The sequence below is a fragment of the Marmota monax genome, unplaced genomic scaffold (genome assembly GCF_021218885.2).
Source record: "Marmota monax isolate L192 unplaced genomic scaffold, Marmota_monax_Labrador192_F-V1.1 WCK01_AAM20220418_F8-fsc00004, whole genome shotgun sequence".
Taxonomy (NCBI): domain Eukaryota; kingdom Metazoa; phylum Chordata; class Mammalia; order Rodentia; family Sciuridae; genus Marmota; species Marmota monax.
In genome coordinates this window covers 17,785,336-17,803,427 of record NW_026692881.1, presented here as the reverse complement: position 1 = coordinate 17,803,427, position 18,092 = coordinate 17,785,336, and the positions used below count along the sequence as shown (strand labels likewise).

At 43.8% G+C, this 18,092-nt stretch overlaps 1 protein-coding gene across 3 annotated transcripts in view; it reads left to right on the top strand.

Annotated features, from left to right (window-relative positions):
* Fbxw4 (F-box and WD repeat domain containing 4) overlaps positions 1-18,092 on the top strand; it is an 88,670-nt gene that overhangs the window by 28,635 nt on the left and 41,943 nt on the right. For all 3 annotated transcript variants that reach the window (XR_009227311.1, XM_046450499.2, XM_046450500.2), the window contains exon 5: positions 1,800-1,894. Coding sequence is in view for 2 of the 3 variants with exons in the window: in XM_046450499.2 (XP_046306455.1) it covers positions 1,800-1,894 (95 nt within the window). In the remaining variant the exon portion in view is untranslated. The remainder of the gene's footprint in view (positions 1-1,799; positions 1,895-18,092) is intronic.

Genomic DNA, 18,092 nt, shown 5'->3' with positions numbered 1-18,092 from the left:
GATGCTCTGCTGCTGTGGCAGGCTGGGAGGGTCACTTTCCCAAAGTTATACTTGGAATTAGCAACATGCTTCCTGAGCCACTCCCAGAGACTAGGAACCTTGTTCTGTGGTTCACAGAATCTAGAAATCTACCAATCTTCTCTGTGGAGTGCACTAGTGAATTTGGGCCTAGGCTGTCCCCAGAGATTTTCGTAAATTAGAGTTCTTAGTGCCCACCCCCACAAACAAGAACTTGCCTCCCAGGGTGTTTGTTTATAGCAGGGAAAAGTCAAAGCTATCTTCTAAGATGGAGCAGTCTAACGGAGGAAGATAGAAGTACATCTAGTTATTGTCAAGGGACTGATAGAGTCCAAAGAATAAGCTGGAATTCTGGCATTCCAGGGAAGATTATGGTATTTACCTTTTTGCTTGTTTGTTTGTTTTTTCTTCCCCCTCATTTAGGATCTTCTTGTTAAATTTGTTTTCTTACCCCAGTGTTGGGAAAAGTTATACATCACCCCACCCCCAACTCCCATCACACAGAGAAACTCTAAGAAACACTTTCTCCTTTTATAGGGAAGAGATACCATGTGACCCTAAAGCAGAACCACCCCCACTCCATCACCTACCCCTTAAACTGAAGGAATGTTTCCTTGAAGTTCTTCCATCTAAGGTCCTGCCTGCATTGGGTGTGTTCCTCTTATAGCACTGCGGGAACCTTGAGAGGTCATTGATCCATCTGGCTGCCTTGGGATCTCCTCTGGGGACAGCCCCTACATTTGAGGTTTCCTTTCTGTTTGGTTAGAGGCTTATGTTCCTGTGTGTGTCATCTTGGGTAGGGTGAGGTGAAGGGGGAGATTTCTAAATGCACTGGCTGCCAAGAGGGCTCTGTGAGTGTCGATTAGAGTTAAGCCCAGAGTGGCTGCTAATGTACATTCCTGACTGATAGGGACCAGATAATGTGCTTCAAGCAATATTTTTAACCTGTAGGAGATATGGAAGCTTAAGAGAGCTGAGCTTTTCTGCTACTTTTGGTGACACTAGGTGCTAAATGCCCTGCTGACATGAATAGCATTGGATCCTGGGCATTATGAACAAACAACAACATACCACCTTCCTGCTTTGAAGACTCTCTTCTTCCATTCTCTCCTTCCCTGCAGTTTTCTTTTTTTTTTTTTTTTTTTAAACATTGTGATTTTTCATATTTATTTATTTATTTATTTATTTTAGTTTTTGGTGGACACACATCTTTGTTTGTATGTGGTGCTGAGGATCGAACCCAGGCCGCACGCATGCCAGGCGAGCGCGCTACCGCTTGAGCCACATCCCCAGCCCTGCAGTTTTCTTTTTACTCTTCTAACTATTCATGTCTTCCCTTACCGCATCTTGATATTCCTTCCTCTCCTACTTGCCCAAAGTAAATTTTTGGTGAGAGATAGGAGAAAAAAAAAAAAACACAAACATTGGGTGGGGGCATTGCTGAGAGGGGCAAGCCTCATCTTCCCACCCCTTTCTAGTCAAGTCTCAGCTGAGGAATGTGGAACTTCTAATTCCCTGGTATAAAATTGGCTGGTATGTGAAGGTTCTTAAGCAGAAGTAAAAGAGGGTGGTTAGAACTGGGAGTTAGAGTCTGTCTGGGTAGTAGGTAAGCTAGAGGCTGGAGAGGCTCCTCTGCTGATACCCTGAACTCTGTGTGTACAGGACAGAAAGGATTCTCCATTTCCCTACCATCCTATGTACAGTCATCCCCACCTGCTATACCTTATCTCTCCTTTAATCCCAGGCAATGCCAATGAGAACATCTCCTTTCCTGTTTCCAGGTATGGCCTTTGGCCTCAGGCCGACTGGGGCAGTGCTTACACACCATCCAAACTGAAGACAGAGTTTGGTCCATTGCTATCAGCCCGTTGCTCAGGTAAGGGGACATTTTTTGGTGTAATTTTTTCATATAATAATGCTTTTGCTTTACTATTTACTAGATCAGATGAGCTAGAAAATCTTCTAGCTGTGCATTCTGGGTTGCTTTGAGCCACTCTCTTGAAGATTTTTTAATTCTCCAGAGACTTGAGGTTTTTAAGCCCTTTCATATATTCATGGGATTGAGATAACCTTCCAGGAGCTAATTTCCTAAGCACCTAACCTCAGAAATATTAAGGAAAAAATACCATATTGGAATGTAATTAAGAGTCCAGCTGTAACCAGAGGTGTTCTTTCCAGAGCAGATGCCCTCTGGGATTCCTCCAAAGCAAAGGCCTCTCAGCATCCCTGGAAAGTGACAGCAGCATCTAGTCTACTGTCATGACTCACATTTCTGCTTTATTCCTTCTGGAAAATGTCCTCTGGCTTATCCCTTGTAGGTTTGAATTGTCAGGAGAGGCTTGGGACCTGTATCCTACTGGACCCTCACCCAAAGATAAATAGATGTGAAGAAACAGAAACTGGAAATGTAGAAGTGTAACATTTTTTATGATGGTTTTACCCTACCCCTTAAACAAGTGATCTTTGTGTCCTGACTTCTGGTTTCCCCCCACCCCACAAGTACTGGGGATTGAACCCAGGAGCGCTTTACCATTGAGTTAAATCCCCAACCTGTTTTCATTTTTTGAGATAGGGTCTTGCTAAGTTGTTTAGGACCTTACTGTTACTAAAACTGGCCTCAAATTTGCAATACTCTTGCCTCAGCCTCCTGAGTTGCTAGGATTACAGGTGTACACCACTATGCCCAGCTTGACTTCTGCTTTCTCAGCTCTCTTGAACTAAGTCAGGGTCTCTGTCCTCCCCAGCAGGGTACACTGCCTCTCTCCTGTACCTTTTAAATCACAGTAGTTCCTAGAATCTTTCCCATCTTTGTTCTTCACTCCACACCTGCATGGAATTGGGAAAGCTGGAGGACTGTCACCCTCCAGCACTGGGTTCAGTCAGTCACTTGTTTTATGAGTGAGTTAGTCCCCCCTTTCCTCAGCCCCTTTCAACCTCTTTTTCCTCACCCCATAGAGCCTGTACCCCTCCTCCTGCTCTCTTCTACAACTCCCTTTCAAACTTTTTTCTTCCTAAGAATTAGAGCCGATTAGCCACGTCATTAATTCTTCAATTTGACGGCTGATATAGCAGGACCTGAAACACATTGCTGACCCCAGAAAATGGAGACCCCATTCCTTAGCATATTGACGATGGGAGAAGTTAATTAAAATTCCACAGAGCAGAGGTGTCGGCTAACCTATAAACCTGTCGCTGTTCAGAACAAATCATTCCAGCAATCCTAGGAAAGAGGGAAGGAAGACTAGTGGGGAGTGGAGAGGCTAAGTGTGTGGGAGTGGAGGTGGAAAATGGAGCCATCCAGCTTTGTCTCCTCCTCTGTTTCTCCCTCGTACTGCCCTTCTTAAAGTCCATTAGCAAGGTGCAGGTCTCGATGGGCTAGATATTATATATAAGACTAAGAGAAGGCAGGACAGTGTATGGGAGGTGACAGGTATGCTAGAGACTTTGCCTAGTAGTTGCCTATGGACTTTTGCTGGCTTCAGAAAATGAGGGTGGGTGGGTGGTGGAGGAAGTGCTTCAGGTCCATGTGTTTCCTGCATGTAGATCGAGGCCAGAGAGCACAGATAGGCTCTCCCCTGTTCCCCCAACCCCAGAGTCCCCTACTCCAGCCACCTCCTCTGGAATGTGTTAGGCTACCTCTTAATAGAAGAGAGCACAATACCCATTTCAGATGATGCCAATAAAAGAGATGTCAAGAAGCTTTTGAGATCCAATAAACTAAGTTTAGGTTTTGGGCACAACTTGGAAACTGGCTTTGGGGAAGGACCTAGGTATATGATATTCCTACTACTATGTGACTGCTGCCATTCCCTGCAGCTGACAGTTCCTTCCTAGTCATCTGCTTTGTGCAGACCCTCAACTAAGTCCTTGCTGCATTTCATTTTTAGTGAAGTTCTGGGCTTGTGTTTTCTTCCCAATCTTCAGAATCTTCTTAGTGTATTTTCTTGGCCCTGGGTGGTTCTTTTGCTCACAGTTAGCTGTTTGGCTGCTGACTCAGTTTTTTTTTTTTTTTTTGGTATAGGGATTGAATCCAGGGGCGCTTAACCACTCAGCTACATCCCCAGCCCCTTTTTTTTATATTTTATTAGAGACAGGGTCTTGCTAATTTGCTCAAGGCCTTGCTAAGTTGCTGAGGCTGAGTTTTGAACTTGCGAACCTCCCATCTCAGCCTGCTGAGTTGCTGGGATTACAGGTGTGCACCATGGCACCTGGTTCTGATCTACAGTTTATATGTATATATATAAACTGTGTGTGTGTGTGTGTGTGTATTAGTTTTAGGTGGACACAATACTTTTGTTTCTTTTTATGTTGGTGCTGAGGATCGAACCCAGTGTCTCACCCATGCTAGGCAGTGCTGTACCACTGAGCCATAATGCCAGCCCTGACCTATAGATTTGAGATGGTTTTTCCTCCAGCTCCACAGATGATGTCTTGAACTCTTTTAAAATAGTTTTCATTTGGGGTTCTGTTTTTATACTAGATGACCAGGGTAAATGTTGATGTTACCTCTGCCCCCTTTTCTCTTATCCAAAGAATATACTGGGCTAGGATCTTTATACTTTATTGTTAGGTTCATTTCTTTTTATTGTGTTCATGACTTTGATCCTTTCAACAAACTCATCCATTTCTTCAACCTTGGGAGGCACTGACTCTAAGCCTCAGGGTCTATTGTTTATAGTAGTCTGGGACCTCTGCTTTACCCTCTGCTTGCAGGGTGGGCTAGGTGAGTCATTCCCTTCTAGCCTTCACTTCTTCATCTATTAAGTGTGAATACTCTTTTCTTTATAGACCTTGCTAGATTACTGTAAAGATGACCTGAAAGAATGTATATGAAAAGACTCTGAAAAGAATCTGCTCTTATCTGGTGTAACATTTGCTTAGTGACTTCAGGTGTTCTCATGTACATTCTGTGGGCTTCTCTGGGCTTCTCCAGACTCACAGGGAGTTTCACTGCTCAAGAAGAGACTCAGTAGGAACCCCTCTTCTCTCTTCTTTTTTCCTTGGAGTGTCCTTGCCCTCAACCACTGTCTTCTGTTGCCCTCTCTGCCACCATTCCTGTTGATTATGGTTGTGATATCACTAATGTGATGTGACCCTGGACCCCTCATGAAGAACATGAGGGGATGTGGGCAGCAGCTGTTCTATGGGGCAGGTCCTCCCCCCTTTACCTGCCAATTTTTTATTGTTTCCTTGTATAGTTACAAAGAACCTTGGCATTTAAGAGACATTTAGCTCAGCTCTTTCCTTGATTAATTTCTTTCTCTATTTAAAACACTTTGCCAGACCTATTCACTTTACCTATTTTTGATGCAGGGCTTTTCTACTTCTTATGTATATACTCAGTCACTTGTAGTAGGAAACATGGAATCTCAAGCCTTTGGCTTAAGCAGTGCTATCAACCAGGAGAAAGCAGGTGTTCTGTCCTGTGTCCAGGTGTCCTTTTCTTTGGTGAATTTTCTTGAATTCTTGATTTGTTAACAGTTGTGGGGATGATATTTAATATCTCTTATGTACTCAGAGCTGCATTTAGATACTCAGAAAATGCAGAAAGAAAACAGTAGGTTCTGAAGATATCAGGCAAAGACCTTTTTCTCTGTATCCCTTGTGCCTGCCTACTATGCCTCTTATTGTTCTGACTCTAATAATCTTGTTTTCAAGATTCATGCCTTATGAGTGAGGCCCACTTCCTATAGAGGAAATCCCACCCCAAGCTGTTAGGAGGAAGGATGGTTGAGATGGCAGAGTATGCCTGGAGTGAAAGGGTCTGTCTGAGTGTAGTTGTGGGGCAAGAATACATCAAGCCCAGTTGGTCCCAGGTGTACAACCACTTGCAGTCACATTGAATTCTGAGGACTTTCTTATGAGTAAAACAGAAAAGAAGATTTCGTTTAATTGTGTAATATGTTTGATTGTCATTTAAAAATTATTTCTAGTGGAGTAAAGTTAGTAAATAAATACTCAAGAGCAAGAACATGTGGAACTGTTGAGGACTTAACTTCATTCCTTTGTACTTCCCATCTTTTCCTTTTTTATTCCCTTTCACCTCACTCCTGTGTTTTCTGAATACTTGCTATGTGGCGGCCATCCCAGGATCTTCTTAATCAGTGGTGGGAATAGGATAGATATATTATTATGATGCTTGCTAGGCTAGACTAACTGCCTTAAACTTAGGCCATTTCTGATTGGGGGAGGGAGGTGTTATTATCTTTTGAACAGAGGGGTAAAGTAAGGCCCAGGGAATATCACTGCAGGGACATATGCAGGGTGGGGCAGAAAAGGCTGTTGCCTGTCGTATGCTGAGGGCAGCCATAAGACAGGCCTCTGGAGCATTACCGTGCCTTACTTCCCAGCCTCTGGGATGGTGGCTGTGGCCCTGTGGCTGAAAGGCTCTGTGGGAACATCTTTTCTTCCCAAAGGCCAGAGCTGAGCTAAGGAGTAATGGGGGAAGACAGTGTATAGGAGGGGCTGGACCCACTCAGGTGGCTATGAATGATTGCACCTTTCTGGGAATGTATGAACGCATAGACCCTCAGTTTTCACACCCCTCTAGCAAGCAACAGGGGCCCTGTGGTGAAATGAATGTATAAATCCCCCTGCCCTGATTGTCTGGGAGGGGAAGGAAGAGGAGTGCACAGCTCTGCTTTCTTCTGCAGACACCATGTCTATTGCCCTGCAAGGGAAAAAAAAGGCACTCTACAGAGCCCTCTTCCCATCTGCGAGCAGTGCTTCTGTCGTGTTGGTGAGTGTGGTCAGGAAGACTTCCCAGGACTCTTGGGTTTTAATCCCTCCTCTCCTGTTTCTGTCATCAGGGAAATATATGTGTGGTATAGGTGTAGAGAAACTTGACTTAGCTGTGTTATTGAATATACAATATAATCTTGTGTAACTTTGCTCACTGTGGTGGCCTGTTTGTTTTTGGGGGGATTAGTCCAAGTCTTCATGAAATGTACCAATTCAAATTTGTAAAGTGAGTTGTGGCCTCTGGGGGGTTTCGATGAAGGAGCTGCCCCTTCTTGCTTCATTTCTCACAGAGGTGAGGGCAAGTCTGGAAGGAAAGTAGTCACTGTGCACTGTTCAGTTGGGGTGGGGATTCTGGGAGAGCAGGCTGTTTGTTCCAGCTGCAACAGAGTTTACTGTGTGCTGTGTGTGGTAGACACTCCCCATCAGTCTGCTGAAATGCATCTTTCTTTACTAAAAGTTAATTGCATGTGGAGTGTGCTCTGACAGTGAGGTGTAAAGGACTGGAAAAAGAGGCAGTCAGCCTTCAGTGTGAATTCTCTTGTATTTCAGTGGTGCAGCAATCATCTGACCCCAGCCTTCATTACTCACTCAGTGCTTTTAGAGGAAAGAGAATCAAAAATAAAGATTGCGTATCTAAGTTTTCCTTTTTCTGGGTGGCAATGGACAGTTGGTGTGAAGGGAATCCTTAGCCTTGATAATGTGGAGAAAGATAAATGAATCACTTTCTAGTGCTTCACATTGTAGTTGGTCCTCCTGGTGACATGTGTGCACCATGACTATCTCAGGGATCCCTGTGTTATCCCTCCCCAAGATTGGGACAGAGGGGAAGCCTCCCCTTGGATCTGCAGTGGAAAGGAGACCTAAAGATCTAAGCAAGGAGTGGCTTGGTGTCCCCCTTCACCACACAGCAGAGCATGGTAGGGAGCATCCTGCATGTAGTGTCCCTAGATGAGAGAGTCAAAGGCACAAAGACACCATAGAGGGGCCACAGGTTGGCATAGCTAGAAGGGGCATCGTGACACCTGAAGGAAGATGGAAACTCTGGGTAGTGGTAAATGGCCCGCTGTTCCAGACTGAAATGAGCTAATCCTGGAAAGGCATAAGTATGGGGTGCCATTGAACTGGAGTTAGATCCTGCTAAGTCTCAGTTTGATGGACTTCACCCTAGTCTTCATTGCCTGTGAAACCCAAGCCTCTCAGCCATCATATTCATCAGAAGGAAGTCCCAACACCACAGGGGTGGGTTTCAGTTCTTTGAGACCCTTTATTTCAGCCATTATCCCGGGCAGGATGGGAATAGAGAGGTTCATGTGCTAGGCTGTTGGCCTGAGACCAGAACCTTCCCAGTCCTGGTTGGCCTAGAACCCATTTGTGGGAGCAGCTTCTTCCTGGCCAGCATGGCTCACTTTTTAAGAGCTAACTTAAAAAAGAACAAATTGAAAAAAAAGAGGAAAATGCACAAATTTAAAAAATGCACAAAAATAAATACTCATCACATACAGAGAGAGAGAGAGAGAGAGAGTGAGAGAGAGCGCGCGAATGCACTAACTTACATAAAACACTACAAATAGAAACAGAAGCAGAGGGCCAGGTATATTGAGTACAGAGTTGATGCATTGAGACTCTGGCCCTGACAGCAGGGAGCCATTTCCATTCTTCACTCTTAGTTTTGGAATTCTGATTCTCTCATTTTTTCCTCTCTACTTGCTTCTCTATTCCCTCCTATCTCCCTCTCTGCTCCTCCATCTCTTTTTCTTTCTGTACACTGCTTAGGCATTGCTGTTAGCTGTACTGTCACAGGGAAACCATTGTGAACTAGATGGTACTGTCTGAGGGGAGAGGCAGGCAAGTAGTACAATGTGGAAAGTTCTCAGAACAGGGCTCAAGAGAGCTAGAGGGACACAGATAGGAGGAATCTGTTCTGATGTTTTACAACACAGCATGGTGACTATAGTCTGCAGTGATTTATGATATATTTCAAAATAACTAGAAAAGAATATTCCAAAGGCTCTAACACATGGAAATGATAAATGTTTGGGGAGACAGAAATGCTAATTACTCAGGTTTATTTACTACACATTCTATGCAGGTATGAAATTATTGAACTGTATCTAGTAAATATGTGCAAATCCGTGTCAATTAAAAAATAGCTGTGCAGGGATCAGTCTCTACCCTCTGCTGCCAATAGCCCTGTTTCTCTACTCTTCACTTGTCTCATTGGGAAGAGAAGAGGATTTTCCTGCCTTGTGTGCTGCCGACTGTCCTAGGTTATATGTGCTGTGTGCCTATTTCCACTTTTGATTACTGTTCTGCCGACAGATAATTTAGCATTCACATCCCAAGGTGGAAGCATGGAGTTAATTTAATGTTAAAATTAGAGGGTTTTTTTTTTCTTTCTTTCTTTCTTTCTTTCTTTCTTTTTTTTTTTTTAAACTCTTTAAACTTCAGTGTGTGATGAAGCAGAGAAGGAGGCGGGAGGGTGAAGGGGAGCCATAAATTCTGTGGCTGGTGTAGCTGTTCTCTGAGCAGCCCTCTAAGCAGCCAGGAAGCCTCTGATGTCGCCACAGCACTTTCATTAACATTTAAATTAAGGGTTTGTTTTCCAGGCTGTTTTATAGGCAGGGACCTTTCATGGCCTGTCACATGCAGCACCTACCCCCTCTCCCCAAGCAAGTGTGTAATTGTAGCCACTACTCTGTCCTAACTCTGGGTTGTAGCCGGAGGTTCAAAGGAAGTTCTGGGGATGAAGCTCTGGAGGTACAATCTGTGACAGTAAGGATGGGGGTGTTACTCCTTAAATGAAGGTGCTTTCAGGGCTCCTTCTCCTCTTCTCTGACCTATGCTTTTCTCTGCCCTTCAAGGGACACACTTTGATCCAACTCTGACCCTCCCACCCTTCCTTCCCTTGGGCCATGGCCAGGTGGGAAGGGTGCAGTCCATCCACCCCCATAGATTCTCTTTATAGCAAGTTAGGGCTTGGGACTGACTGTTCTAAGATATAGGGCTCCATGCTTACTCTTCTTTCTTTTGATTATTATTCCTTTTTAGCCTCATAAATACTTCCTCTTACTATACTCACTCTTAGGGAAGTAGCAAAAGGGATTACCATCTGGAAAGAATTTATAATACAGTAGGGTTCTTTGGTCCTAAAAAAATACATTCTTAGGTAGATAGATGTGTATACACATCTCACTTAATCACTAGCTCCCTCCAATACCTGTGCTGGATGCAGCTTACTGACGTAGGAGATCATTCAAGGAAACCTTCTGGATCTTGGTATTCAGAGGAATCTCCCCCATACCCTCAAGGAATGAATTTGTTTCCAAGCTTTCTTTCACATGGGAATATCTGGCAGTATTTGGGGGTGTATCAAAGAGTCATGTTGGCTCTGTTCTCTCTCCTTCCCATCAACGTTCTGACAGCTCCAGAGTTCACATCCTTTTGGACCTTCATTCACTTACTGCTGGTCTGTACCTACATTTACTCTTTTCAGTGATGAGAAGGGCAATGGAACCTCTCTCTTTCCATTTAGAGGCTAAGAACTTCCTTTTTCTTGGGGTCTTAACTTCACTGCCTAATCACCACATATTTCCTCTTTGCTTCACTAAGCTACTCAAAGCATCCATAACTTATCTGCTGGGTTGAAGGTGGCTTAGTATCTTGCCCTCCTGTCCCAGGTAACCTCATCAACAGGTGGACACCCTCATGCTTTGGGGTCCTGCCCAAGGGGAGTGAGGAAAGTGCTGGGGCAACCCCTCTGCAGGTGCCACTTGGGTTCAGATTGCAGGCTGGTGTGTAGGCCCCCCCTGATGGTGATTAATCTGGGACATAGCCGGCAGAGGCCCCCGTCGGGAAGCTTTGGTCCCTCACTGTGAAGACCTTTGGCTCGGAGACTGAACTGATCTCTGTAGCCTGCTTCGGCTTAGAGTTTGATCTGTCAAGGCTAAAGAGGAACCTGATGGTGAAGCGGAAGCTTCTAGCCCTGTCTGACTTATGGCACTGATCCGTTCCAGTGGCTTTGTCATGATAATACTCATAAGTTTGAGAAGATTTCCCCACCTGTTAGTTGTAACATTCAGATCGATCAAGAGGAATCTTCATGAAAATCTGTGCTTTTAGTTTTTTGAGCCAATGAAACTTACTCTTATAAGTAGACTGGGGTGGGGTTTGTAGTGAGATTAAGTAAAAAGGGCAATATTGAGACTATGGCTAGATGAGTAGCAGATTGTATGTTTGAGAGGAGTAGATCATGTTGGAGGTGGAAGGATCACCCTCCTCCTGCAGTTAGGTAGTGGCTCTCAGGTCATTTTCGGCAAATTTTAACATTTTGGTTTGGAGTAAAATCTTAGCTTCCTTGTTTTCATTTCAAATCAAATTTCTCTTTGAAAATGCCCACCCACCCCCATCCCTGCCACCTTTTTATTTTTCAGTGTCCCGGTCCCTGGGATTTCCAGGTGCCAGTCCATGGTGCCAGTTGTATTTTTTCCTATTCTGAATTCGGGACAGGAACACATGGCTCTACTTGGTCATGGGTTCAAGATCCAAGAATAGGAATTCTGCCACCCATGACAGTTTTCCCATGTTCGTGAGCATCAGCGAGTTTCATTATTATATAGTTACTTTTGGCAGTTGGGACTTAGGACATAAGAGTTGGAACATTTTCTTTATAGCATTGAGAAGAAGAAGGGCATCTATGTGTGCCACCAGCAGTGGAATATGCTGGTACCATTGATATGGGACACTGACTGTAAAGATGCTGTGAATCACAGAATTTTGTGTTAATTCTGAATTTTGCTGTGCTAACTAGAATTCTATGCAAGATGACAAAGAATTAATTTATATATCAGCAAACCAATGAATTATTGGGCTCTTCCTTCAGACCCATACTACAAGATCTCTGTCTGTGTGGGCTGGATGTTTGCTAATCCCTGTGCTTCTATAGCGGTTTATCTTTCTTCTTTCCTTCCTTCCTTGGCTAATCAGCCTACTAGGGCACTCCAGAGGTACTTTATCACCCCAGCTACGTCCCCATCCCTTTTTATTTTTTATCTTGAGTCAAGGTCTCCCTAAGTTGCTTAGGGCCTTGCTAAATTGCTGAGGCTCGCTTTGAACTTTTCATCCTCCTGCCTCAGCTTCCTGAATCACTGGGATTACAGGCATGTGCCACTGTGCTAGACAGGTATAGCAGTTTCTTGAACAGGATTCTCTAGAAGTTTCGTATTATGAGCTTTGGCGAGTAAGGGTTTTCTTTCCTGTCTTGGGTGAGGTGACACAACTCCTATGCCTCTGGAGTGCCCTAGTAGGCTGATTAGCCAAGATCCTTGCCACTTTTCTGAGCTTTTTCTTACTCCACTTTCTGGGCAGGACATTTTCATAGGGGGCAGTGTGTGATCTGGACTGTAGCACTCTATCAGAGAGGTTTGACTCAAGCCTATGCTGATAAGGGTGGGAGGCAAAGAGGGAAGAGGTAGGTGAGTACACGAAAGTAGAAGCCATGGTAATTGCAAAGGGAATATTAATCCAGGAGCTGCTGGCCCAGGAAATTGCTTTTTGCAGAAGCTTTCCTTATTCACAGTTTGCGGTACAAATTAAAACCATGAATGGGCACCAAAAAGTATAGAGGGGACAGGTAGGATGCCAATTGTGTTGTGCTGACATTGAAAAGGATCAGCAGCGTCTTAATTGCAGGAGAAAATTTGAAGTAACGAGAGAGAATCTTTTAGCAGAGTGAAATTATTTAAAATCACAATTTGCTGTGATTTTCCCTTATGTTGTCCATGTACTCATGTTCAGGCTTATCTCTGGACCTGCTCAGCTTGCCCTGCTGTCTTCTCCTCTGTTCCTTCTTGCAGCAAAGTCATAATCCAGCTTTTAGAACAATGGCTATGGTGACCATGGTGTGGTATTTCAATTTTCACAGCAGCCTCATCTAGAGTCAGTGTGCTTTAGAAAATATGTACATTGATGCTGAGGATTAGAGCTCCCACTTGCAGGCTAAAGAGCATGCATCTGAAAGGCAGGAGCTTGCCTGCTTTGAGAAGGTGTTAAAGCCAGGAATCTTCTCTGGTCCTTGTAACACCAGTGGGTATGCTTGATAAGCGGACCGTGAAGCTACTAGGCCCTTTTCCTCTCTTGATTCCCTGTGCTTCTCCATCCATGACTTTCTGCTTTCAGGCTGGATACACTTATGTCTTTTTTGCTTCTGGATGCTTTGGTTATGCTGGAGGTGAGCGTGTCAGGGGTGGCCTCCACTGGCCTTGTGCTGGCATAGTAAGAAATCAGGTGAGAAGCTGCAGATTGACTTCTTTCTAGTTGCTGAACTATACAGGGAGACATGAGGAAGAAACTGAAGGCTTTGTGGAAGTTGAACTTTCCAAGTATAAATGTGCCCCATTAGTAGAGACCACTGTTTAACTATGGGGTCCTCTTTGCCTCCTTTGTTTGGGGCTTCATTGTAACATGGCATGCATTGGCTAAAGGAAAGACTGAGATATGAGGGATAAAGTGACATGTACCACTTTCTGCCTGTGGCCACCACAAGTGTCCCTCTTTATGAATTAAGGAATTTTTTTTTTCTTTTTTCCCTGCAGTGCTGGGTATTGAACCCAGAGCCTTATGCATGGGAGGCAAGCATCTACCAATGAGCTATAGGCCCAGCCCCATTAAAGAATTTTGAAAGAGAAATTAGCTTGAGGCTTGTCCCAGGTCAGGCTTGTGATGCCTGGCCAAACTCTGGCATATCATAAATTGATATGAACATACTTTATATACAGAGATACAAAAAATTATGCACTATATGTGTAATAAGGATTGTAATGCATTCCACTATTGTCAAGTATTTTTAAAAAATAATAAAATCAATTAAAAAAAGAAAAGAAACACAGTCCCCTAATAGGTTTCTGCCTAGATTTAATTGCCATCACTGGCACAGACTTCTTACCCTGGGCTTACTGTAACATGACCTCTAGGGCCACAGAGAGTTGCCAGCACAAAGCACATGGCCCTGTCTCTCCTTCTGAGGACTCTGTTCTTGCAGGGTATTTCTCTTTCTCCTGCTATTTTCTGCTTTGTTGCACCTATAGCATTAGCCATTCTGGCTTAGTCTGTCTCTTTTCTCTTCATCTGATAAAGAGGAAAGAGATACTGAGTGATTAGAAGGGGTCCTTTAGTAACTGACCCAAGAGGAGCATCAGCTGGGCAGGAGGGTGAGACTTGTTATATTTGGCAAAGGGAGGAACATGTGGGTTAATGTGTCTGAAGTATTTTTTTTTTTTCTGCTTGTTCAACACTTACTAGTGCCCAGGGTGAGCTAGGGTTGAGAATTTTTAAAAATTTACAGAAAAAACCCACATAGATTATTTAAAAGAATCTTCTACTTGTTAGAAATTTGTGGCCACGATTTCTAGCAGGCTGGTAAGGACAAGCCCAAGAACAAGGAGAGAAAAGTCAGAGTTTTAAAATTATATTAGATTGGCAGAGTGTATCAAAATAGGAATGTGAAAAACTTTTGACACGTAAATTCCACTTCTAGGAATTTAACCTAAGGCAATAACCAGACAAGTATGTAAGATATATGTGTAAAGACTTATAGCAGGAACACACCAATATCCATTAATGAGCCTCATTAAATGTTTACCCTACATTCACTCAATAGAATACTGTGTAGTCTTTAAAAAGATGATACAGATGTATGTTTATTGACCCTAAAAGATGTCATAACACATTGTGGAATGAAAGAAGGTCACAAAATAGTATGATAGTTAATTTAAATGTCACCTCAGGGATATTTCTTAAGTGATAAATTTCTGTTGACATTTAATTTTGTTTTTTACTTTTTCGTATTTAATTTTTTAATGATCAGCCTGTTTCATAATTAGAAAGAACATAAATTACATATAAACTTTTATTTCAATATCAGGCAATTATGGAAGGACTTCTTTTTCCCTTACATAATTACTTAAATTACAGTAAACCTACCTTTACTTTGTATTTAAATAGCTTTATTGAATTATAATCTATATACCATAAAATTGAGCCATTTAAATGTATATTTTTTTAAAGAGAGAGAGAGAGAAAGAGAATTTATTTTTTTTTTTTAGTTTTCGGTGGACACAAAATCTTTATTTTATTTTTATGTGGTGCTGAGGATTGAACCCTGCGCCCCGCACATGCCAGGCGAGCGCACTACTGCTTAAGCCACAACCCCAGCCCTTAAATGTATAATTTAAGTGTACAGTTTTCTGATTTTTAGCAAATTTATAGAGTTTTGCAGCCATCACCATAATTCAGTCTTAGAATATTCTTGTCACTCCAAAAGATCCTTCCTTCCTTTTACTTACGCTCCATTAAATATAATTTTTTGCTTGGAACCCTTTTGGGGGAAAGAAATAAGCAAAAATACTGGAATTAAAAAAATTAGATGGTATTAATTCAGAACCTTTTTTTTTTTTTTTTTTTTTTTTTTTTAGTAACTCATCTGTTTGAGTGCCTGTCTTATAGATGTATTAAATGCTGTTGTGCATAGTCAGATGGGGAGCAGGAAGCCCACAAAGTAGTTTTATCTATCTAGGAGCTTGTAGTGTAGTTGGGTGTATACATTCAATAGCAAGGTGTTCTGGTGTGTATGTAGTATGAGTCCCATTGCTTTTGGGGTTATTTATCTTCAGGAAATCATAAGGAAGCAATAGATTTGTTAAATCAGGGGATACTTCATGGGTGACATGGAGTTTGAAGTAAGTCTTGTACAATGTCCCAGTGTATTGCAGAAGGCAACTTCAGGCAAGGGAACTAGCATGAGACAAAAACATAAAAAGGGATGAGGAAGCTCAAGGTAAGTTTGGGGATCAGGGAAGGCAAATTTGGATGATTGGAGGGAAATTTGGGGGGCCCAGTTTTGGAAGGTTTTGAAGAGACAAGTTTGACTTTATCCTGAGGAATATAGGGAACCATGGATGGCTTCTGACCAGATTCAAGTAGTTTAATGACTAATGTGGCATAGTGTACAGAGGAGAGGAAAGACTGAGGCTGGAAATTTTTCCAGTAGTTCACTTTGCCGGCAGTAAGGGACTGGATCTTTGGGACAGTGGGAACTGTCAGTAGGCTGTCCTGAGTGCATGTAGGACAGGAGGGGAGAGACCAGTTGGAGACCTTTGTGATCCTGGTGATAGGGTGCTGGTTTGAACAGACCCATTTCTGTTTTATGGGACCAGTGGTAGTGACCAGAGATAGCCAGGAATGGTGTATTGGGGCTCAGAAACCAGGCCAAGATGCAGAAGGCCTCCTTCACATGGAGACAAAAGTATAAATAATATGGAGATTAGAGAGAAAGAAAGATAGCAGGATAAGAAGATTCAAAGAGGCAAGAGGAACAATCATAGAGCATGAGGAGAACTAGGAGCCAGTAGAACACCTGGCCAGAGAAGAGAGTGGACAAATGAGGATTTTCTGGGCAACTTATATCAATCAGTTGACTACTACCTTGCTTGCTATGCCTCCTCCCTATTCTAATTAATAGGTATCATAGATAGGTAAAAATGCAGACTCTACATATTGATGCAAATACTTAGTTTTCCTTGCATGATTTGAGCATTTTGTTTTCAAACTGCGGCAATAAAGTTGCTCTTTCTCAAGTTCTCCCTGCTGGCTCTTTTGCTCCCTGTTGTTCTTCCTTCTGTATAAAATTTATTTATTTTTTCTCCAGGGTTGTCTATTTCAGGCTTGGTAGTATTTCTCCTCATCCCACAATGCCACTCAAACTCAGAGGAGGTTTCGAAGGTCAGTAACTGAGCTGGAGATGCTCAGTGGCACAGTGAGGGAGTTCTTGAATCCTGGTTGTTTCCCCCAGGGATCCTGATGTCCAGGGCAAGCAAGAGAATCTGGTTTAGGAGCAAGAAAAGAAGCACCAACCTTGTAGCCATTGAAGGTATTTGGCATTGGAGCAATGGGCTGCCCAGGTTCTGGGCTTGCTTGAGTAACTATTACTGTATGAAAATCTTTTCTTTAAAGAGACTTGAATAAAAACTTTCCAATTCTCCTTGGATTCTTTTGGGTAGTAATTTCACAGGGCTTGTCATTTGTGTTTGAAGCTAGTGGTGAGGAGGGCGGAGTGAGGAGAAGCGAGGGGGTGGAGATGGGAAGCAAAGAAGGAATCAGAGAGAGAAATTTTATTGAGGGAGAGTTTGCTGGGTTTATGGGAGGGAATCTCTCCCCTCCTCCCCATTCGGATTTGAAAGGGCCGGTGAATCTTTGATTAGGTGCAGGTCAAAAGAATTTACACATTGTGACCTTAATAACTAGAGGTGATTGGCAGGCGGGCTGTGGGGAGGGGGCTGCGGGCCCCTTTCATCTCACTTAGCACAGAGGAGAGACAATGGGCCAGCCGATTTTCCTTGTTGTCCCTTGTTTGAAAAGGTCTGGTGTCTCTACTAGGTACCTGTGACATGGGGGTCTTGATTGGGGTCTCATAAAGGCCCCTGTCAGTATGTCCAAAGGCCAAGAGTACAAAAGCAAGCAGTGGGTGGGGGTCTCAGCTGACCACTGAAGAAGGGAGGGGAGGGCCCTGGAGGCAGTGGAGGGAGAAGCAACCCCCGATGGGAGCCCTTATAGAGGGAGGGAAGGCGGGGGGCAGAGAAGGGCCATTTTTGTCCCTAACTCATCAAGCACATCTGCAGAATTGTCCAAGCTGCTGCCTCCCGGTTTCAAAAGAAAAAAAATGATCGTTTGATAAACCGTCCCGATTCACCACTTTCTCACAAGGGTGGGAGACCCAGCCCTGACCTCTGTATGATTTCACATCAGGACCAGGCTTTCTTGCCCCACCTCCAAATTGCTAGAGAAACTTTGAAATGTATCCTGTGGCTTTCTCTCTCCCTTCTTTCACCCCCCCCACCAATTTCCCACCCTCTCCACCCCACTGGCCTCTGTTTTCTCCCTGGGCGCTCCAGAGTGTAGGCGAGTAATTAGTCCCCTCTTTCTGGGGCACAATGAAGCCAGGGTGTTTGGCGGGCCCCTTCCCACCGCTCACAGAGCTGGGGGCCTGGGGGGAAGGACCAGGTGGCATGTGCAGTGTGTTCCAGGCCTGTGCAATCATTGGGGGCCAGAGCAGGGGCTCAGGGATTGGTGTGTTCCTGCTTCTCGAAGGAATGTGCAGAGGCGCATGCATTAATGGTCCCCACACAATGCTTGCATATCTCCCCCCCCCCTGCACAGAGGCATCTTCCGTGAAAAGCTGCCGAACCTGGAGCCCAGGCGGTAGCTGTCACTGCCACAGTGGCGTTATTTCCCACCCTGCGCTTAGTCACTTGGAGCTAACATGGGAGACCAACAGGCCGCGT